We start from the raw sequence: 19539 nt of genomic DNA, 5'->3' as shown, positions 1-19539 counted from the left end.
TTGCTTGAGTAGTGGGTATTTACTCCACCTTTTTCTTCGGAACTCGGTTGATTCAATAAATTAGTATGTGACTGGTTTTTCACGACCTGGTGGATGGTCTACCCTACTCTTCCTCGTATTTTCTGTTTGTTGATAAGCACCTACAGTGCTTCTTTGATGTTACTTCATACCAATGCGACTAATCATTGTTGTAAGTTTTCTTAATAGTTTATATTAGCATGCAATAAATCCAATATATAAAATATTAATACTTTCTTTTTATTTCCCTTGAAAAAAACCAAAAGGATCCTCATACAATGGGCCAGCCTCAGCTTGAAATGGTAATAACGTCATGTACAGACTCCGTGAGTTATCTCACCTCTTTATCCACAGTAGAAGTTTCATCTCTATCGGTTTGTTTGATTTCTTCACGAGGTTCATAGCATTCCTACTTGTAAAGGTACATTCGCCGATGCTTCCCATCTGTCGCAATTCATATCTTTCAACCCTGGAAAATACATCACATGAATGAGATCAGTGAACTGAGACCTGAATTGGGCGTAACAAATAAACGACGCTAACAGTTACACACCTGCAGTGTTAGCCAAAGTAACATCTTGATATATGGTTTTATGCAGCTGTTTACCGTGGTCGTGCGGACCTCTATCAATAATTTTGTGTCAATTTGCCGATTGATCGGTGCACGAGGGAAGATTTACTGTCACAATAGCTAGATGGTTCGAGCATACCTTACATAATTTCGCTGTAAAAAGAGATTTGTAAGAATTAGTTTAGTCAGCTGTCGACTAGCCAGGGTAATTGGCTATGTAGATTATAAAAAAGGTCTCAATAATTTCTTCCTCAATGTGGGGTTGTGGGGATTTGCTCACCACACAAGTCGTGGAGGTGCACTGGTGCGTACCTTCTGAAGCTGTTGGTTCCAGAGGAGGTTTGCGAAAATGGCCTTGTGCAGAGTGTGTGCAAGTTTGTATCAGAACACGAAGAACAACAGAGTGTGTGCTTGTTTACATCAGAGAACGAAGAAATGATACGGTTCATGGAGTGCGTTTTGAGTGTTGAGGGAAGTTTTGAAATACTTCACAAGACCAACTGCTGCTTCTTTTTATCTTCCGTGTTCGGGGTCTCTCATCGGGTTTCTTAACATCGAACACATGTAGTAACAGTAGCAAAAATGGTCACGAATTATTTTTGTTGGTCAAGTTCACCGACGATTACACTCCAATGCAAAATATCTCCACGGCTGGTGCATTGAGCCACACCCCACAATGTATCCGTGACCTTTTCTTAAATAAAAAATCAAAAGGAACCATTGTTTTCGGTTGAAGGAATTCATTAGAAAAGTCTTGAACGACCAACAAGCAAACTGGGTTGCCAGAGTCGGAATGTAAGGAAGGCTAAATCCATGTACTTGTGGGTTAAGTTGTTTTATTTATTTATTTTTTGCATCTTCACATAATGCAAGAAATTAAGTTGGAGGATATATTACAAATAGACTAGTCGACAGCTTAAGGTCATACTTAAAATCGCAAAAGAAGTGAGGTTTTTACCAAATAGAATTGTTTATGGGTGGAATTATTTTTATGCATTTATATATTTGCATCATGTATTTTACATAGGTGAATTGACAAGTATATAAAGAAAAGAAAAGAAGAGACAATCTAATTATTTTAATAAGAAGTTAGAGAATTTTAATAAAATCAAGAAAATTTATTAAGAAAAATCAACAAGTTACAAAATAGACTTACAACAACTAAGAATAATATTAAAATTATAATCATAAAAACATTAATGCTTAAAATGGAAAAATAGAAATAGATTGAATAAATGATTTTAAATTAAATTTAAGTATTATTTATATTATTGTGCCAATAATAAATTTGGACTAATAAGTTTTTTGTAGATGGTAAGACATTCATTAATATATACTATGTAGGTAGTAATAAATATAGACTTTTGTAAAATTTAGTGGATTGCCAAGTGCCTAGCAAAAACCATATAGAATTGTATGTACATGAGGCCAAATCATGAACATAAAATAGAAGTGAGAGAAGATAGAGAAGTATTTGGATAAAAAAGTTAAAAAGTTTAAAATAAAATTATAGATGAAGGAGTGAAATAAAATTAATTTTAGATATTTTTAAAATTAAAAGTAAACATAATAACAATAAGTCTCCAAATAATAATAATTGGCCTAAACAAGAGATATTAAGATAAAAAGTAGATAAATATAGATATAATATAAATAATATTGTGGATAATAGAAATAGTATAATTATTTTAGAAAGAAATGATATGTAGAAATTATGTTGGATTGAGTAGATACTATATATATATATATATATATATATATATATATATAATTTTAAAAATAAAAATATTAAGTTCTTAAAATATATTTATAAACTTTATCATAATTTAGTACCAAAATCTTAAAATATTAATAAAAAATTAAACAACATATAACAAGTTTAAAAAAAATTAAAGATAAAAAATATTTTTAATATGATTTTATCAAATAAAATTTGTAAAAAATTCTTTTAATATTTTAATACTTTTTAAGTATTATTTTTACTTAAAATTATATTTTAAAGATGTTTAAATAATCAAAAATCATAAAAATTATATAGAAGAAATATATATTATCTTACATCTAAATTCAAATAAGAATTTAGACAAAAAAATTAAGTATTGCTAATAGTAAAAATTGTAAGAATTAAAAATTAGTAAAATATTTATAATAATTAAGAGACTTATAATTATATTCAATATAACAATATTATGTATTAAAAATATATTATTAAAAAATGGTGCTATTTTTTATTTAAAAATGTAATATAGAAGATAATAGAGATGGACATATTTTCATACAAAGAATTGAGAATTTTCTAATTAAATTTCTTTTATATATACAAAATACAATGTGTATTTGTGGTTATATTTTAAACTATCAATGGCAAGTCATTATAAGTTAGCAAAAAAATTTATATAAGAATAAGAATTAAAAGGCTATTTTTGGTGATAATAAATACATTCTAAATATTTGAAAGAAAAACCACAAAAATATTATTATATTGAGATTTGATGCTAATGTCATTTGTTGTGATAATTTTTTTCCAAAAGAACACTTGATATAATATCATTATTATAAAATAATATTTAGACATAGAATATTTAAAAATAAAGCTTAAATTTAAAAAAAATTATGAATAGAAAAATAAACTTGAAGGTATTTAAAAAATAGAAAAACAAATAGGAGAACGATTATTTTTGCTTACTTTATATGTTGAAAATATGTAAAATAGCCTAACAAAAAGATTTGTTAGTGAATAATGCAACACATCACTTTTTTGACTTTAATAGTTAATTGCTTCAAATATCACATTTGCAAAGAATTTTTTTTTAAAGAGTTACCAACTTCAAACTTGAAATAGTTACTATTGTATAAAACCTTTCAAAAATAATCTCCGATTTTATTTTTTGCAAATGAATTACTATGAAGAAAAAAGTTTTTTGTAATGGTAATAACTTTGCCATAATAAGAACAACCTTTATCATCAATAGTGAGAACAATTATAAGTACAATAGTTGTGATCCTTCTTGTAAAACTTTTTGCAAGTAATTTAGTATTCAAAATCAACCTCCTTTTGACTACAAATATGGATCTCGCTCAAATAATCTGCTTGTTTGATTTTGTGGAGTAGGACAATGGTACCATCCACATTAATTGTATTTATGTCTACATACACTATAACATTAGTATAGACCTAACAAAGTGAGCTTCTTAAATACAAAGAATGAAGAAAAAAATTGATACTTTTGTGCAAATCTATTGCTTGTGTACATGCATAGATGTACAAGAATTGGTATTGTTGAAAGTATCTATAAAAACAAGTTTACTCCATATGGTCAACAATACATAAGGTTTGAATGGTGAAGCTTTGGATTTCAAAGATGTATGTTTTCATTTAGATCACCTAGCATATTTGATCTTCTATAGTCCTCTTGTATAGCTCATTAGTTATAGAGTGTGGTGGATCACATGTTACTTAGATGTATTCATTGTGCTATTTAAAGAAAAAAGCACTAGTCTTACAAAGAAGTTGGATGAGTGCATCAAACCACTCTTTGTAGCATACATAAAAAAAACAGATATTTTATTTATTTATTTATTAATTTAATATAAATATTTTAAAATATGAGATTTTTATGTGTTTGAAAATTCAAATATTAGACATAATTCTTCTTAGATATGTATGCGCTTTAAGGTGTATTTTATTGATTTTTGCCATGGTAGCCTTGTGTGCATCTACTATCAATGCTTTTGTAGCCACTTAAATCTTGTCATTGAATTTTGTCTTAAACTTCATATTTACGTTCTTCTTTTTGTACTAGATGTAAGATACATGTACTATATTTGAGAGCTTTGAGACTATTTTATGCTCTATCTTCTAAGAATATTAAGAAATAATATGTTAGTCTACTCTTTCATTTTTTTGATGTTCAGATGTTCTATCATTATTACATTTCAATTGAAAACTTATCTTTTTGTAATTTTTGATTGCTGTCTTTGTTTGCAAATTCAAAAATAATATTGCATGTGGAACTTGTTTACAAAATTAGATCTAGTTTTTGGTATTTTTGACTAATATAATATCAAAAGCAATAAAAACAAGCTAGCTTTTTCCATTGATGCTACTAAGACCTAAGTAACACCTTTGTAAGTAGCTTTTGAATGAGCCACATCAATTGTAATCATCAAACAACAATGTATAAAAATAATCTTTTATGTAGCAAGGTACAAAAGTGCTTGAAAAAAACACTCATGGTTGTTCATGTCAATTGTTGTAGAGTTCTTAGAATTGGTAACTTGTGGTTGAACAAGTAGCTCGGCTATTTTCTAAAATCCAAGCTTGTAGCCAATAACAAAGCATTTTTGGTGGATTTCTTGGCTTCTCCAAATTCCTACATACGTTTTTTTTGCTTTCACTTGCATCTTTATATGGTTAGAAATGTCATGTGGTCACAAAACTTGGACATCATGCATCATAGGTATAACAAACTCTACAAGAACATTATATTGGAGGCAGAATGGTTGTAGAAATGTAGAGTAATTTTCATTGTACCAAGTAAATGTGATTACATAGAATAAGCCATCTTTGCATTGATTCATGAAAATGTGGAAGTTGCATCCAAAGCCATTGTCTTGCATAGATGAATAAGTGACAATAATATTATTTTATCACTTGTTGGAGACCTGAAAGTGAATGTGAAAGAAATTGAAAAGTGGAAATGTTGGGAGGTAGAGAGGTAACATGACAGTGGTTGGAGAGTGGGACTATTTAAAACTAGAGAGCATATGTGGTGGAGGTTGGAGAGTAGATGTGATAGAGGTTAGAAATCATTAGAAACTAAGACCAACAATAAGTAAGACTAGTAGAGAGCAAAATCTTTGGAGAACAATGGAAAAGAGTGTAATGAGCAAGATTGGTGGAAAGCGATGGAAAGAGTGATGGAAAGAACAAAAAAGAAGAGTGGTAGAGAAAAAAATTAGCGGAGAATAGAAAGGTACTATAGCTACAATTTTTGTTCTATTTTAGAAAAAAAATATTCTCCTAATTGTGAATAGTTTCAAATTTGTTGTTGTCTTGGAAAAAATTTCTTTTATCTAATATGAAAAATTAATTTTAAATTAAAGAAAAAAAAATTCGACCATCTAAATGAATAAATAAATAGAATTTTTATTCTTTATATCTTTAATTAAAATAAAAAAATAATTAAAATAAATTTGAAAAAAAATCTCTACAATCTCTTCCTAAAAACCAACCTATGACCAAACCTACTTAAATAATGCAAGGATGTGACAGTAAAATAGGGTTTACTAAGTGCATCTCTAAGTCACTAATTACACAATAACAGGAACGTCAAGGAGTTGGCGATGAGGGTTCCTTGCTTGTGATCAGGCCAAGTTGACTCTACTCATCCACTACCATGCACAGCAGCTCCCATTGTCACAATCACCCCAGCTCTGTCCCATTGACATGGTTAAGTCCTAACCAGCGTTGTTTTACTTTGGGGTACATCACTCGTAGTTTGGTGGTGGTGTGTAATTGTGCAGTCCTTGACGGAGAGAGTGTTTTGTTTTCTTTTTTCAATAGAAAGGAGGAAATTTGAAAGAAAATTGAAAGAGACCATGATGAAGAATAAAAAGCATTAGAAGCAGTAAAGCTTGCAACATTGCAGATCAAATGATGAGCATGTGCAAGGTAAGCATGTGGTGATGCCTACGCGTGTAATGAGGAGCAGCTTCGCAAGTATCAGCACCATGTGACAGTGTGGCACCGGCTTGAGCCTGCTAATCACATGCCTGCGGTTCCCAAAGTTGCTCCATGATACGAATGCCTTGGTTTGTTGTCCAAAAACTGCAATCAAGGTGTGCGTTCAAGGTCACAGGGAAACTCTCATCACAATTATTATTTTTAGTAGTTTTTTTTGAAGGAATGGGAATGATCGAGAGATTTCAAGTCTCTGAAGCACTGCGTTGAGCGGTCATGGAGCCTTTGGTAGCTTAGCATTGTCGTGTGATGTCGCGCTGTTAACAGCCTACTGTCGCTGCGCACTTTTTAGGTGATATGTTTTGAAGGGTTATTTGGATTAGGTCATTTCAATGATTCCCGTATGCCATGATCTTTCCTTCTTGCGCGAATAGAATTCATGCACTTATGAACAAGCACTCCGAAACGTGCGATTGCACAACTGGGTCTTTTTTCAAACTTAACGAAGCATGGTCTTTCTTCTGCTTTTGGTTCTTGCATTCAATCATCGCAGATTGTGGGAACAATCGTTGCTCTTTCTTTTTTGTTCCTTTACTCAGGCCTCACGTGAGACTTCATCTGCCATAGTTTACTACTTACCCAACCTTGCGCTGTTCCTATTTCGAGAATAGATTTCCGCAACATCAATTGTCTATTGACTACTGGTATCATGTCAGTGTTTGGACCTAATCTATCATGAAGTATGTATATGTGCTTTGTTCTCCATCTGCGGCATTGAAGTCCATGAGTATTTTGAAACCAATAATGGAGTATCCTGTCGCCAGTTTGGAATGGTCGTGGACTCATATGCAACAACCAGGTGGATATCGTGCCATTGCAAATGCAGTTAGATGCGCTCATGTGTACGTGGTACGTCCAGAAGAGTGGAAGTGAAACCTGCCCTTTATGACTCTTCAATAAAGTTTACTAGCCCGTTACAGTGGTAGGTCAGCAATCCTGCAACCCTGGTGCCACTTCCTACTGAAACGATGACATCATTTTCCTCCAAGCATGCCCTCATTCCTCGCAACTCGGTTCTGTACATACAGTACAAATGCCCTTGATACCTACTGTAGATCATGAAGTCCAATTCGCATTCTTACGAGTACATGGAATGAGCAGCATATGAACGCCTGCTTACGCAGATCATACACAATTGTCCCCTGGACCATGTTCGTCACCTCCTAATGAACAAGTTATTTATCATACAGGTGGTTTCGATCCCCTGACATGAGATAATCATGACAGCTTTGAGTAGAGACCACGATAGACAAGGACTTAAGAGACATCTCTCTGCCCTAGAAAGCTGGAGAGAGAGAGGGACAGAAAGTGTAGTGGCTTCCATTTCAACTCTTGCATCTGGAGTCTCCGAAGTCTGCTGAGCCTTGGCACCTAGAAAATCTTCGACCTGCAGGATTGACCCATTGGTTCAGAACGACTCTCGAGACGGCTCATCCATGCATCTAATGTTTCCAGGAGCTCCTCGTGACATGATGAAACAATCTGTTCTGCGTCATCTGGATTTCATTTTAAAATATCATGGTGCTAGTCTACTTTAACCTACGGGAGCGGCATTACTGTAGTGCGTTACATGTGAGGGGAGCATGAGAGTGTGAATGTTGCATACGAGTAGATTTGGGTGCTAGACACTTCGCCCGAAAACGTGGACAGTGGTGAAAGTGTCATGCAAACCAAATACTGGCTGCTAGAGTGACGTTTGAAATAGTGTTCAACACTTCAAGATCGTGTAGTTGAAGGTTTTGCACTATCGAGACACTAAGTTGAGGTGGCTACATGAGGTGACGTAATTGTGGAGTTGTGTTGGAGAAACAGGAGATTCCATACTAGTTGAGCGGACAAGTAAGAACGAGCACGACGGTGCGTTTGAGATGATGCAGGGTGCACATTGTTTCTCTCAAGAGGATTAATTGCGTTGCCGGGGTAGGTTCAACAAAACTGAGCAAAATTATTCTATGTGGAGGGGGAAAGGAGTCTGAATTTGGTGGGAGAGGCAGGGGTATCGTTGTTGGAGAAATAGGGCATATTCGCTACGAACATGGAATCGACACCGCAGAGTTACAAGGAGCCAGGTTCAGTGAGGCATCATCCCATGCGCAACTGCCTCCACCTCATCCTCCGCGTTTTCACGGCGGGTGCCACTGCAGCTGCTGTTGCTGTAATTCTGCGGTCTACACAAACAGTCCCAACTCCATTGGGCCCCCACACAGCCCGATGGAGAGACTTTCCCGCATTTCAGTATGTATGCCACTTTCACTGCATTTTCACCTCGTCATTTTACGACGACATCCATTCTCTAGCTTAGCATTCTTTTAACGAGTATGTTACATCTCGTGAGCTGGTTTGGCAAAATGTCACAAATTTTCATGCCCACAGTCGGGCTGGTGTCCTCCACGGGCATTTGCTAGGAAGAGTGCAACCTGGCTTGCAACAAATTCTACAAGTTGTAGATTTCTTTGCTGCCGTGAGGTCCTCTCGGTGACTCACTGCGTTAAGCGCGCAACAAGCCCTCAGGCAGCGCGTTGTTGGAAGATAATTCTGCTTGATGCTTTGAGCTAACAGTCAGACCTGGTACACAGGTGGTTTGTATTCGCCAACGCCATCGTCTTCATTTATGCGGTCCTTGGAACAATTGTGGCATGCGTAACTCAGTGGACTCGTCGAGGTCCTCTCAGCTACACTAAATCTGCATGGCTCACTTTCTTCTCCGACTTTGTAAGCCTTCATCACGAGCTCACTCTTTTCGGCAAGTTGTAGGACTGTTGTTCCTAATGCAAGATGATTTCGCTATATTTAACCTTACTGAGAGTAATGCATGGTTATCCTTGCAGCTTTTGTCATGTGCCCTGATGTCGGCATGTTCGACGGCACTGGGAGTGGCGTGGATTGGAAAGCATGGCCAAGAAACTGCCTACTGGAACGCGGTGTGCCCAATGGTAGGCCGCTTCTGTGACCAAGTACAGGGTGCTCTCATTGCCTGCGTATGCGCATTCGTGTGCCTGTCTCTGTGCACTGTCATGTCTGCGTCGGCACTTCACCAACTCGCACCTCACAAGCCTTGATGATAAAGTCTTGAATGAAGCCCGTTCCCATGATCTCTACCCGAGGGGAATGATTCCAAATTGCAGAAAGATCGTGAATGGAATCGTCTTCCTGTGCTTTGAAGTCATCGAAGTTGCATGTGGGGCCGAAGGTGATTGGTGTCATCGTGAGGCCAGAATTGTTCGATCTTGTTGTAAGACTGGAGGTGGTTGGTCTTGTCGTGATGCCCAGATGTATCTTTCTCAATAGCTAGGGCTGTATTCGCTATGTATAACCGTGTTGCGGATGTCTGTGGGTCCTACAACTCGAACGGTGAAAGAATCGGGCTCGGGGGCTCGGTTAGCCACCGAATTTGCAAGTGTATTTGGATTTCCTCTATCGGTATCGAAGAAGGGACTAAAAAATCTCGAAATTGTAACTGTCTGTGTGGGCTCACACTGTCTTCCTGGTTCGAATGTTAGCTCAATGAGAAGATATCGCAAATGCGTCACCTCTGGACAAACTGATTTGAGTCGAAGTATGTGTGAAGCAGTCATTTCTTTCAAACTTGTGCGCGGGTAAACATTGTTGCAAGAATTCTGCTACTCTTGGATATAGATTTTTGTAATTTAGTGACCAAGGCAATTGGGCAATACCTTGTGTTTTTTGAAAGTCGTCTGAACATAGCACGTCAGCTAAACAGAATAAACTTGTTAATGTTACAAAGAATTAATCGGTACATATGCTAACAAAAGGGAGTAGGTCTGAACATTACGCTTCAGTCCCAGAAAGCTTCAATAGATCCGAACTAAGAACCTACTTCTTTCCCCCAAAAAGACCGAAGACATTTTTAATTGCGTTCATTGCGTTCTCATTGATGAAGGGTTCATCGTATTTGTTGATGAGTGGCGTAAAACCTGGTGATTGTCGCAGCAAAGCCAAGTCGGGATCCTCTCGCACTGTCTTGTAGTCGTCAAACCCGGCTTCCATGGCCTCCTCGAGAGCTTGAAGACCGGACTCAATCTGGTTCAATTTGGAGTAACAGCACGCAACGTTATAGCTTGCTACAGCTTCTTCTCTGGCCTCGGGCTTCAAACCTAGAACAGACTCGAAGTGTCCCAAAGCCTCTTCGTACTTCCCTTGCTTGTAGAGTTTCAGTCCGGCGTCGAGCTCCTGTTCACGTTGCTTCTTCTGCTCCTGCTTGCGAAGATAGTTCTGAACTTGAATCTCTCGGATGCCATCACCAATTGAGCCGGCGTTCCGTTCTGCTGAAAGCTGCTCTGCAGTCGCACCCCTATCTTCCCGAACCCCGTAACGCTTCTCCATCCGCATGAGAAGAGTCCCAACTCGTTGCCGGATGGTGTACATTGTGCGGCCATACTCGGCAGCGGGCCACATTTCATTTCCGAACATGGCACTAGTTTCAATCACTTTGTCACCTGGGGTGAACATTCCCGACTTATCAGCACTTCCACCAGGGGCCACAGCGTCAATGTAAGTACCACCATCAGCACCTTTGTAGAATCGCAATCCCCAGGGCTTCTCCAGCTCTACCTCGTACGTTTCCTTCACAGCAGGTTGCCCGGAAGGAGGAGAGGTCTCCGCCATGGCGCGCACTACCATGGCCACATTACGACCACCTCGTTGATGGGTTTCGCATGCTGTGCTACCCCCTTTTAGAGACTGCATACCAGCTCCTGCATAAGACGAATGCCTCAACTGAACGCCAACAGCTGCCACCGTTGGAGACGACACTGGAGAATCAACGACCCTCGCAACCACATTAACTTGCGCAGCAGTGCAAGACCCTGTCACCATCGCAGACGCCATATCTAATCCTGCTTGCACACAAACTTGTAACATTTTGTCACAGCTCAGTCTCTGCAACTAGAAATTTCGACGTTAAGCCATAGATGCAAGGTACCGCTAGAGAAACCGAAAACAATCAATCCACCAAGAATCCTTTCCTTAATTACGCTCAAGGTTAACCTTAACAAAACCCCAAGCCAATTGTGCACCACACAATTGAATAGAGATGAAGGATGATCTTCTGCGACGCGTTTCTCGAGCGTACCATTCAAGGACAAAGCTTAAGCAATTATGGCTTAAATTCTTCTATGGCAACCACTCTCTATCAGATAAACTTGTATGAATCACACCTCACGAGGTGTGGTCCATGCATAATCTCCCCCTAACGACAATCTAGAACACTTCCTTCCAATTCTAAACAAACTAACCCTCAAACTTGCAACAAATGAAGTTTAACAAATGTGCACATACCAGAAAGAGTTCGGTGACGGTTGCGGCTTCGACCTGCAAAAACTTCTCAAGCTCAAAGACCTTGAGCCGATACAGTGTCCATAAGATACTATCAGCGTAATAGGTTACGGACTGCAAGTGCTAGAGTAATGCCTGGAACTCCTTTGCTCGTCAGCCTCACACTCCAGTTGAGTTGGATCTCGAGAACATTCTTTGTTCTCCTCTGCTACGAAGCACGAGACGAACTGGTGGATAAGGTCCAAAGCTAGTGTGATACTCACAACTAATCATCGGCGTGTATACCGGGGCTTTAATTCATGGCCGAAATACGAAACTCATGCGCACCACCAAATTCTGCGTCACTTGATTTCGTGGTCACAGTCCTTTGGAAAAGTCATCTCGAGCCTGCTTTTCACAGGCTGTAGAAGGGCGACATGCGGATGTGGAGAGCACTGTAAGAGAAAACAGTCTGTTTTAGGTTTTAGCTTCCTGCTAATGGCAGCAATTAGCTTGCCATAATAAAAACACTATTATACCCAAGCTAAGCTTGACGTTAGAAGGGATTTGTGGGGCACTCAGGAGATCGATGTGTTCAATCGCTCGCCACGTAAGGTTCAGCGACACTATTTTTAGCATCAAACTCGCCTCACCCCACAACGAATGGCGGTAGATTTTTTAATTCGGGGGTCAATTATCTGAGCCAGTGTTGCGATATTCTCTCAAAAAATTTACTTGTGATACACTGTTTGGTCATCGGCAGTCAAGTGAGACCCATATTTTGTATTATTCGAAAATGCTCTCGAATGCGTCATGTTGGAACTAATTGACATCTGAGTTCGGTGGAATTTGAATAAATTAACTCCATAGCAATGTCAAACCCAACTTTTTTAAGGTTTCAAGCCGTAGAATTTCAAAATACTCTCGCAACGCTCCACTTCGCATGCTCACTCTCCACGGTGGCAGCGACAACACAGGAAACTATGAATGCACACAATCTTTCAACCCAGGATTTGATAACTGCTTTGAGGGTGCTATGGGAGAGGTTTCTATTGTTGTGGACATCAAAGTTTGAATGGTTTGTTCCTCTCAATTTATTAACATGGATGTTGTACAATTTGTGGAAAATGTTGCCCTATACATGCACAACATTGGTTTACATGATCTGAGTAATAATTTTTAGACTATTAGGTTTATAATAATTTGTTGGTGTTGTGAGTTAATGTAGACTATTAAGTTAGGAAATAATTTGTTTGTTGTCATGTATTAATATTTAATGATACAAATATAAGGAACTAAGCTAACAAGAAGTACATAAGAAATGAAATACTAAATTAGAAACTAAATTAGATACAAGCTTAGGGATAAGACAATATGTGAATTGTTTCAATTTATGTTGGCAAGAATAAAGTGCTCCTTGTCTTGCCTCCTAATTTATACTATATCAACTAAGCCTTACATAAATATTTTTAGAAAAGGTTACAAAACTATAAATTTAGAGATTTTTTTTATAGAAGCTTTTAAAAAATATTGAAGGTTCTTTAAAATGCGTGGACAATAATAAAAGACTTTAGATTCTTATAGAGTATTTTGGAAGGTTTTAGAAGCTTCTAAAGACTTACAATTTAGTGGTCTAAGCTTTTAGAGAATTCTAAAATATTTTAGAATATTTTAAAATGTTTTGGGAAATTCATAATATACATTTGTAATGCCAATATTGGTTATAATAGTATGATAAATATTTAATTTTTTAATCCTTTTTTATATAGTTCTTTAAAAGTCTTTTTCAATAAATGTATGGTAGTAGAATTTGTAATTGTTAATAACTTTGGCATCCAATCATACTAATTATCTATTTTTTCCTATTATAAGATTGATCCATGTTTGAATAATGTGTGTTTGTAGCATTTTATATTTAAATTATAAAAACTTTATTATTAAACTTTATTATACTATTAACAATAAAAATACACATTTATATATAATAAAAATTCTCAAACTTATATTAAAAAATGGTAAATAGATTTTGAAGAACTTAAATCTCTTTATTAAGTTGAAAATATAATATTACAATTGGCAACATATAATCTAATTTAAAATATTATATTTATATAATTATTTATTATTTTAAAAAGATAGAATTTGGAATTTGATTTATATTATTATAAGTAAATTTATTTATATATTTTCTATCTTCTAAATAAAATTGAAGTATTTAATTTATATAAGATTTATCTTTAATTTTTATACACATTATGAATATTAACTATTAACCTTTAAATCTATGTTTTTTTTGTACATTAAGGTTTGTTTGTCTTTGATGCATTATGCTATATATTTGCAAAAGAAAACATGTTATAACTTTGTACAAAATTATGCTGTCAATTAATATAAACAATTAGATCTACACATAAAATTGGTTTTTTTGCTAAGATCATTTTATTTAAGTAATAATATGTGATTGTGAGAGTAAAATTCATCTTTTAATCTAAATTACAAGATGGCATCACTTTAGAGTTTTTTGTAATTGATGGTATAAAGTAAGTTGTACAATCAACAAAAAATAAAAAAAGAAGAAAGACAAAAAAGTGAAAGAAATACAATCAAATAAATATACCTTCGAAAAACTTGTTATAGATTGTTTACTAGATTTTTACTTGAAAAAACATAAAAATTTTACTTTCATGTAAATAATTCTTTTATCTTTCTAATGATATAAAGAATATATATGTTGGAGTTAATATGAATAAGTTATATAATTTTAAAGATTAGAATTGAAAAATAGAAAAGTTAAGTAAATTAATTTTGTCTCAAGAAAAAATTGCTTAAGAAGTCAAGGCTTTGAGTCTCATTAAGGCTCACAAAGTATAGTTTAAGATAACTTGGAGGCATGTCTAATGTGAAAACCCATGTTATTCTATAATATCTTTTAGGCAGAAGAATGAATACTCTTCATCATAAAAATGATTAAAAACCTCTATTTATAGATAGGGTTGGTATTCTACCTCTACCAATGGAGCTTGGCAATCCTTTGTTGTAACTTGTTGTAATTAGGTACCTCTATCTTATAAGAAAACATATACATATCCACAAGTGATATGTTGGATTTCAAAATATTTGGATTCATATGGCACACAGAGCCTTGAGATTAAAAATAAATGTTGCAACTACATTTTTTGTAATAAGAGACAAGAGTTGGTTCTTTATTTTTTAATGGCACTTGTTTAAAAAACCATTGAGGCTCAAAAAATATTTAGAAGAATTTCATAATAGATTTAGCAAGATAATATTAAGAATAGTAAATTTTCTAAGTACTAATCTTTGAAGGTGGTTGTAGTGACCTAAGCAAGGTCCATACTTCCAAATTCGTATAGATTATTTTTGTTATATCATCTTTATTCATAGATATATATATATTTTTATATAAATTTTGAATTAAAACTTAAGCAATGTACACTCTATTTTCAAATTCCTAGTCCTTGAAGAACAATGGAATCTCTTTAGATTTGTATTTATTCTTTATTTTATTTTCAAATGTTTATCTAACTTCTCTAGTTCAATGATGTTTGATAATCTATCAAGGATATGTATTGTAAATAATAAATCCTCAATACACTCTCATGTTACTTGAAAAGAATAGATATTCATTCAAAAGTAATATAATATTATAACTAGAATGACTATTGCCAAAGATAAGAAAACTAAAGACTTTTGAAATAAGACTAAAGATAAAAAAGGTATTGATAAGAGTAAAGAGAGCTTCACTATTGCATCTATATATACTATCTAATTAAGAACTATGTGGCAAATTTTTATAGGACCTCCACAATGTGTCTAACTTATAAGATAAGTTTTCTACACATGCACCATATGATCAACTTGTACCAAAGTCACCAACATGTAGAATACTTGGCCAACTTATTGGCTTAGTTTCTAACCTATTGTCACGGCCATAATCATGTAAGCTAATAATTATATATAGAAATAGGTAGAAGTAAGTAAAAGTAGATAAAAGTAAGTTAATTGTATAATATTTAATATAGAAGCTTCCTAGAAACTTCCTAGACGCTGCTTTGACTTCATAGGTGTCTTTAATTGACTTTTTGGATTAGAAACGTGGTCAACAAGTTGGCCATGTGCCACACATGTTGTTAGCTTGAAGATCAAGCTAACTATGTGGCCCACACGTAGAAAAACTTGCCTTGTAAGTCAAGGCATGTGTCCTACAAAGTCAACACATATTGGAGGTCCTATAGAACGTCGCCACGTAGCCCCTAGTTAGATAGTATATATAGAGACAAGAGTGAAGGCTTCTTCACTCTTGTCAACTCCTTTCTTGCTTCTAGTCCAGGTTCAAGAGTCTTTAGTTTCTTGTCTTGTGGCAATAGCCATTCCAGTTTCCTTTTAATATACCTACTTGTTTATATTTTGACTTATTATATCGAGATAGCCTTTTGGTGTATATTTTTCCTCATCGAGTCTTTGTCCTTGACAGATTGACAAGAGTACACTTACAATATCAGAGCTTTGTTTTTTCTTGAGTAAGAGTGGATTACCCCTTTCTCTTGACAAGACATAAGCGTATTAGAAGTTTGCGGATTACCCACTTCTAAACTGATATTGTTCTTAGTATCTTCTTTGTTATCAAGTCTTTCTTTTCTTTTGTCTTGAGCAATATCAAACAAATTTTTCTTCTTAGTGTCATTATGGCAGAGCTTGTTGAAATGAAGAGTGCAATGGCACAAATGCAAGAGCAAATGAGGGAGTTAATGCTTGCGATGCATCAACTCAATTCACCAACACAGGAAAGAACAAGAATAGCAGAAAGTGGAGATATAGAGATGATCGGAGCTGCTTCAACATCTACAACAAATCACGTTCCTTCTCCAATTGTACAACACCCTATAAGCACTAGAGAACCAAGAATTGCCTTACCTGAGAAATTTGATGGTACGAGATCAAAGTTTCGAGGGTTCATCAATCAAGTACAATTGGCAATTGAACTTCAACCGCAAAGCTATCCAACTCCAGGATCACAAGTCAGGTTTATTGGCACTCTACTTTCTGGTTCTGCATTATCGTGGTTTTCGTCTTTTCTTGAACAACGAAATCCAATATTGGACAATTTGGAAGCTTTTTTGGCGGAGTTTCGATCTATGTATGGTGAACACGATGCAAATCGTGTTGCAACAAATAAGATCCGAATTCTGCGACAAGGAAATCGCTCAGTAACAGTATATGCTTCACAATTTCGACAACTTGCAATTGACATCAAGTGGGATGATGCTGCACTCATCAGTCAATTTCTTTATGGATTGCAATACGAAGTAAAGAAATTGATGCTCAACTTACCTGATCCTCAAACTTTGAGTCAAGCAATCGATTTTGCGGTAAAATGTGATAATCGACTTTTTGAATTTCGATCTGAGAATCATTCACGGGAACCTCAACGTTATTACTCAATGGCAACATCAACATCTTTGCCAAACGTACATTCGGAAGTAGAAGACATGCAAATTGACGCGGTACGTTTTAAACCTCTAACAGAGCAAGAAAAGATTCGTCGTCGTCAAGAAGGATTATGTTTATATTGCGGAGAACCTAAGCACACTGCTCAACATTGTCCAAAGAAACGACGCAACTATAAAATGAGGGGTACGACGGTCAAAGAAGACAACATGTCAGAAAACGGATTCGTCCAGCTACAATAGGGACCGTGCAGCTGGAACCTTGTACAATTCCTAATGAAGGTCCTATCCTCTCCTCAGAACCCTCTCCTTGTTTTATAATAGACTTATATTTAGGACCTAAGAATTACAAAGCCTCTGCTTTATTATATTTAGGACCTAAGAATTACAAAGCCTCAGCATGTTTTTTAGATGAACAATTTGTTAAAAGTCGTAAAATACCATATGTACAGAAACCTAAACCAGTACATGTAGAAGTCATAGATGGTCGTCCCTTGTCTTCTGGAGATGTCACTCATGAAACTCATCCTATAAAAGTAACAATAGACGGTCATGATAGCTACATAGCTTTTAACATAATTAAATCCCCGTCCAATCCAGTTATTTTAGGTTTATCCTGGCTAGAAAAATATAACCCTCGAATAGATTGGAATTCGCGTAAACTTGACTTTTCCAAAAGCGTTATTAATAGTTCTACGAACCAAATAAAAAATTATAAGTCTAGTACAGTAAAACCCGTACTGATAGGTGCAAAAGCATTTATACACGCAGCAAAAGAAGGATCAACTTTTGCTATTTATGCTGCACCTATTTTTGAAAACGTAAAGACTTCAAGTGGCATTCCAAGTCAATATCAGGAGTATCAAGACGTTTTTGAGAAAAAGAATGCACATATTCTTCCTAAGCATCGTCCATATGATTGTTCAATCGACCTCAAGGAAGGAACTCAGCCACCATTTGGACCAATTTACAGTTTATCGCAAGATGAGATGGCTGAACTCAAGACATATATTGACAAGAATTTAGCGAAGAATTTCATACGCCATTCAAAATCTCCAGCAGGAGCTCCAATTCTATTCGTAAAGAAAAAAGATGGATCTTTACGAATGTGTGTTGATTATCGAGGACTCAACAAGATCACAATCAAGAACAGGTATCCATTACCTTTGATATCAGGACTCCTTGACCAATTGAATCAAGCTAAGATCTATACAAAAATAGATCTAAGAGGAGCATATAATCTAGTACGGATCAAAGAAGGAGATGAATGGAAGACTGCGTTTCGAACCAGGTATGGACATTTCGAATATAATGTCATGCCCTTTGGACTCACGAATGCACCAGCTGCTTTTCAACATCTCATGAATGATGTATTTCGTGAATTCTTAGACAATTTTGTCGTCTGCTATCTAGACGATATCCTAATCTATTCCAAGAACGTCAAAGAATATGAAATACATGTTCGTCAAGTATTACAAAAACTTAGAGATGCAGGATTGTACGCCAAGTTGGAAAAGTGTGTATTTCACACTACTCAAGTTGACTTTTTAAGATACATCATTTCAAATAATGGTCTCATGATGGATTCTAAGAAAGTCCAAACAATCGTGGATTGGAAGATTCCAAGGACAGTAAGAGATGTTCAATGTTTCTTGGGATTTGCGAATTACTATCGGATCTTCATCAAAGACTTCTCACGAGTTGCAGCTCCACTTACACGCTTGACTAGTAAAGATAAATTTCAATGGAATCAAGAAGCGGAAGCAGCATTTGAAGCCTTGAAGACATCGTTTGTCTCTACACCAGTCTTATATCGTGTTGACTTTTCCAAGGCATTTTTTATGGAAACAGATGCATCAGATTTTGCCTTGGGTGCAGTTTTATCACAAATGGGAACAGATGACAAACTCCATCCGATAGCTTTTCATTCAAGAAAATTCTCAGCAGCCGAGATCAATTATGAGATCCACGATAAAGAACTTCTTGCGATCGTGGATTCCTTTCAAGAATGGCGTCATTATCTAGAAGGCGCTTCTAGTCCAGTCACTGTGTATATAGATCACAAGAACCTCGAGTATTTCATGTCAGCACGCGTGTTGAATCGTCGTCAAGCTCGTTGGAGTATGTCTTTGTCAAGATTCGAGTTCATTATCACTTATCGGCCAGGAAAACAACAAGGTTTATCCGATGCCCTATCTAGACGTTCTTATTTTACACCAAAAGAAGGAGATGCAGCTTTTGAGCAACAAAGAACGGTCCTCTTGAAACCGGAGCAATTTCATCTCCGAGCAATGAAATCAACATTGACTATTGATTCAACTTTTCTCAAGCAAATCTAGTCCAGTATGTCCTCAGACCCTCTTGTTTATGATATCGAGAATAATTCTTCCAAGTCTCATGATCCTTCTAAGTTTGAGTTCAAGAATAATCTATTATATTTTGAAGGACGCCTATATGTTCCAGAA

At 35.7% G+C, this 19539-nt stretch overlaps 2 protein-coding genes and 1 long non-coding RNA gene across 4 annotated transcripts; 2 read left to right on the top strand and 1 right to left on the bottom strand.

Annotated features, from left to right (window-relative positions):
• The first annotated feature begins 223 nt into the window (after positions 1 to 223).
• LOC149987390 (uncharacterized) lies at positions 224 to 1037 on the top strand. Its single transcript, XR_016498758.1, has 2 exons — positions 224 to 344; positions 618 to 1037. It is a non-coding gene; the product is annotated as an uncharacterized LOC149987390 (long non-coding RNA).
• Positions 1038 to 7910: 6873 nt separating this feature from the next.
• On the top strand, positions 7911 to 9789 carry LOC112272709 (CASP-like protein 1U3). Its single transcript, XM_024500744.3, has 3 exons — positions 7911 to 8567; positions 8909 to 9044; positions 9161 to 9789. Exons 1-3 carry the CDS (start codon positions 8368 to 8370, stop codon positions 9389 to 9391), a joined length of 567 nt encoding a protein of 188 aa, XP_024356512.1. The 5' UTR covers positions 7911 to 8367; the 3' UTR covers positions 9392 to 9789.
• Positions 9790 to 10041: 252 nt separating this feature from the next.
• On the bottom strand, positions 10042 to 11719 carry LOC112272708 (protein MET1, chloroplastic). Of its 2 annotated transcripts, none has more exons than XM_024500742.3 (2): positions 11631 to 11719; positions 10042 to 11203 (listed from the first exon to the last, which is right to left on the bottom strand). In XM_024500742.3, exon 2 carries the CDS (start codon positions 11178 to 11180, stop codon positions 10167 to 10169), a length of 1014 nt encoding a protein of 337 aa, XP_024356510.1. In that variant the 5' UTR covers positions 11181 to 11203; positions 11631 to 11719; the 3' UTR covers positions 10042 to 10166. The 2 variants fall into 2 exon arrangements, with proteins under 2 accessions (XP_024356510.1, XP_024356511.1); XM_024500743.3 differs by having other exon boundaries at positions 10042 to 11188.
• Positions 11720 to 19539: the final 7820 nt, after the last annotated feature.

This window comes from Physcomitrium patens, chromosome 19 (assembly GCF_059467195.1).
Source record: "Physcomitrium patens ecotype Gransden chromosome 19, ASM5946719v1, whole genome shotgun sequence".
Lineage (NCBI taxonomy): Eukaryota > Viridiplantae > Streptophyta > Bryopsida > Funariales > Funariaceae > Physcomitrium > Physcomitrium patens.
Note: the sequence above shows the minus strand (reverse complement) of the source record. Positions and strands in the feature narration are given on the sequence as shown.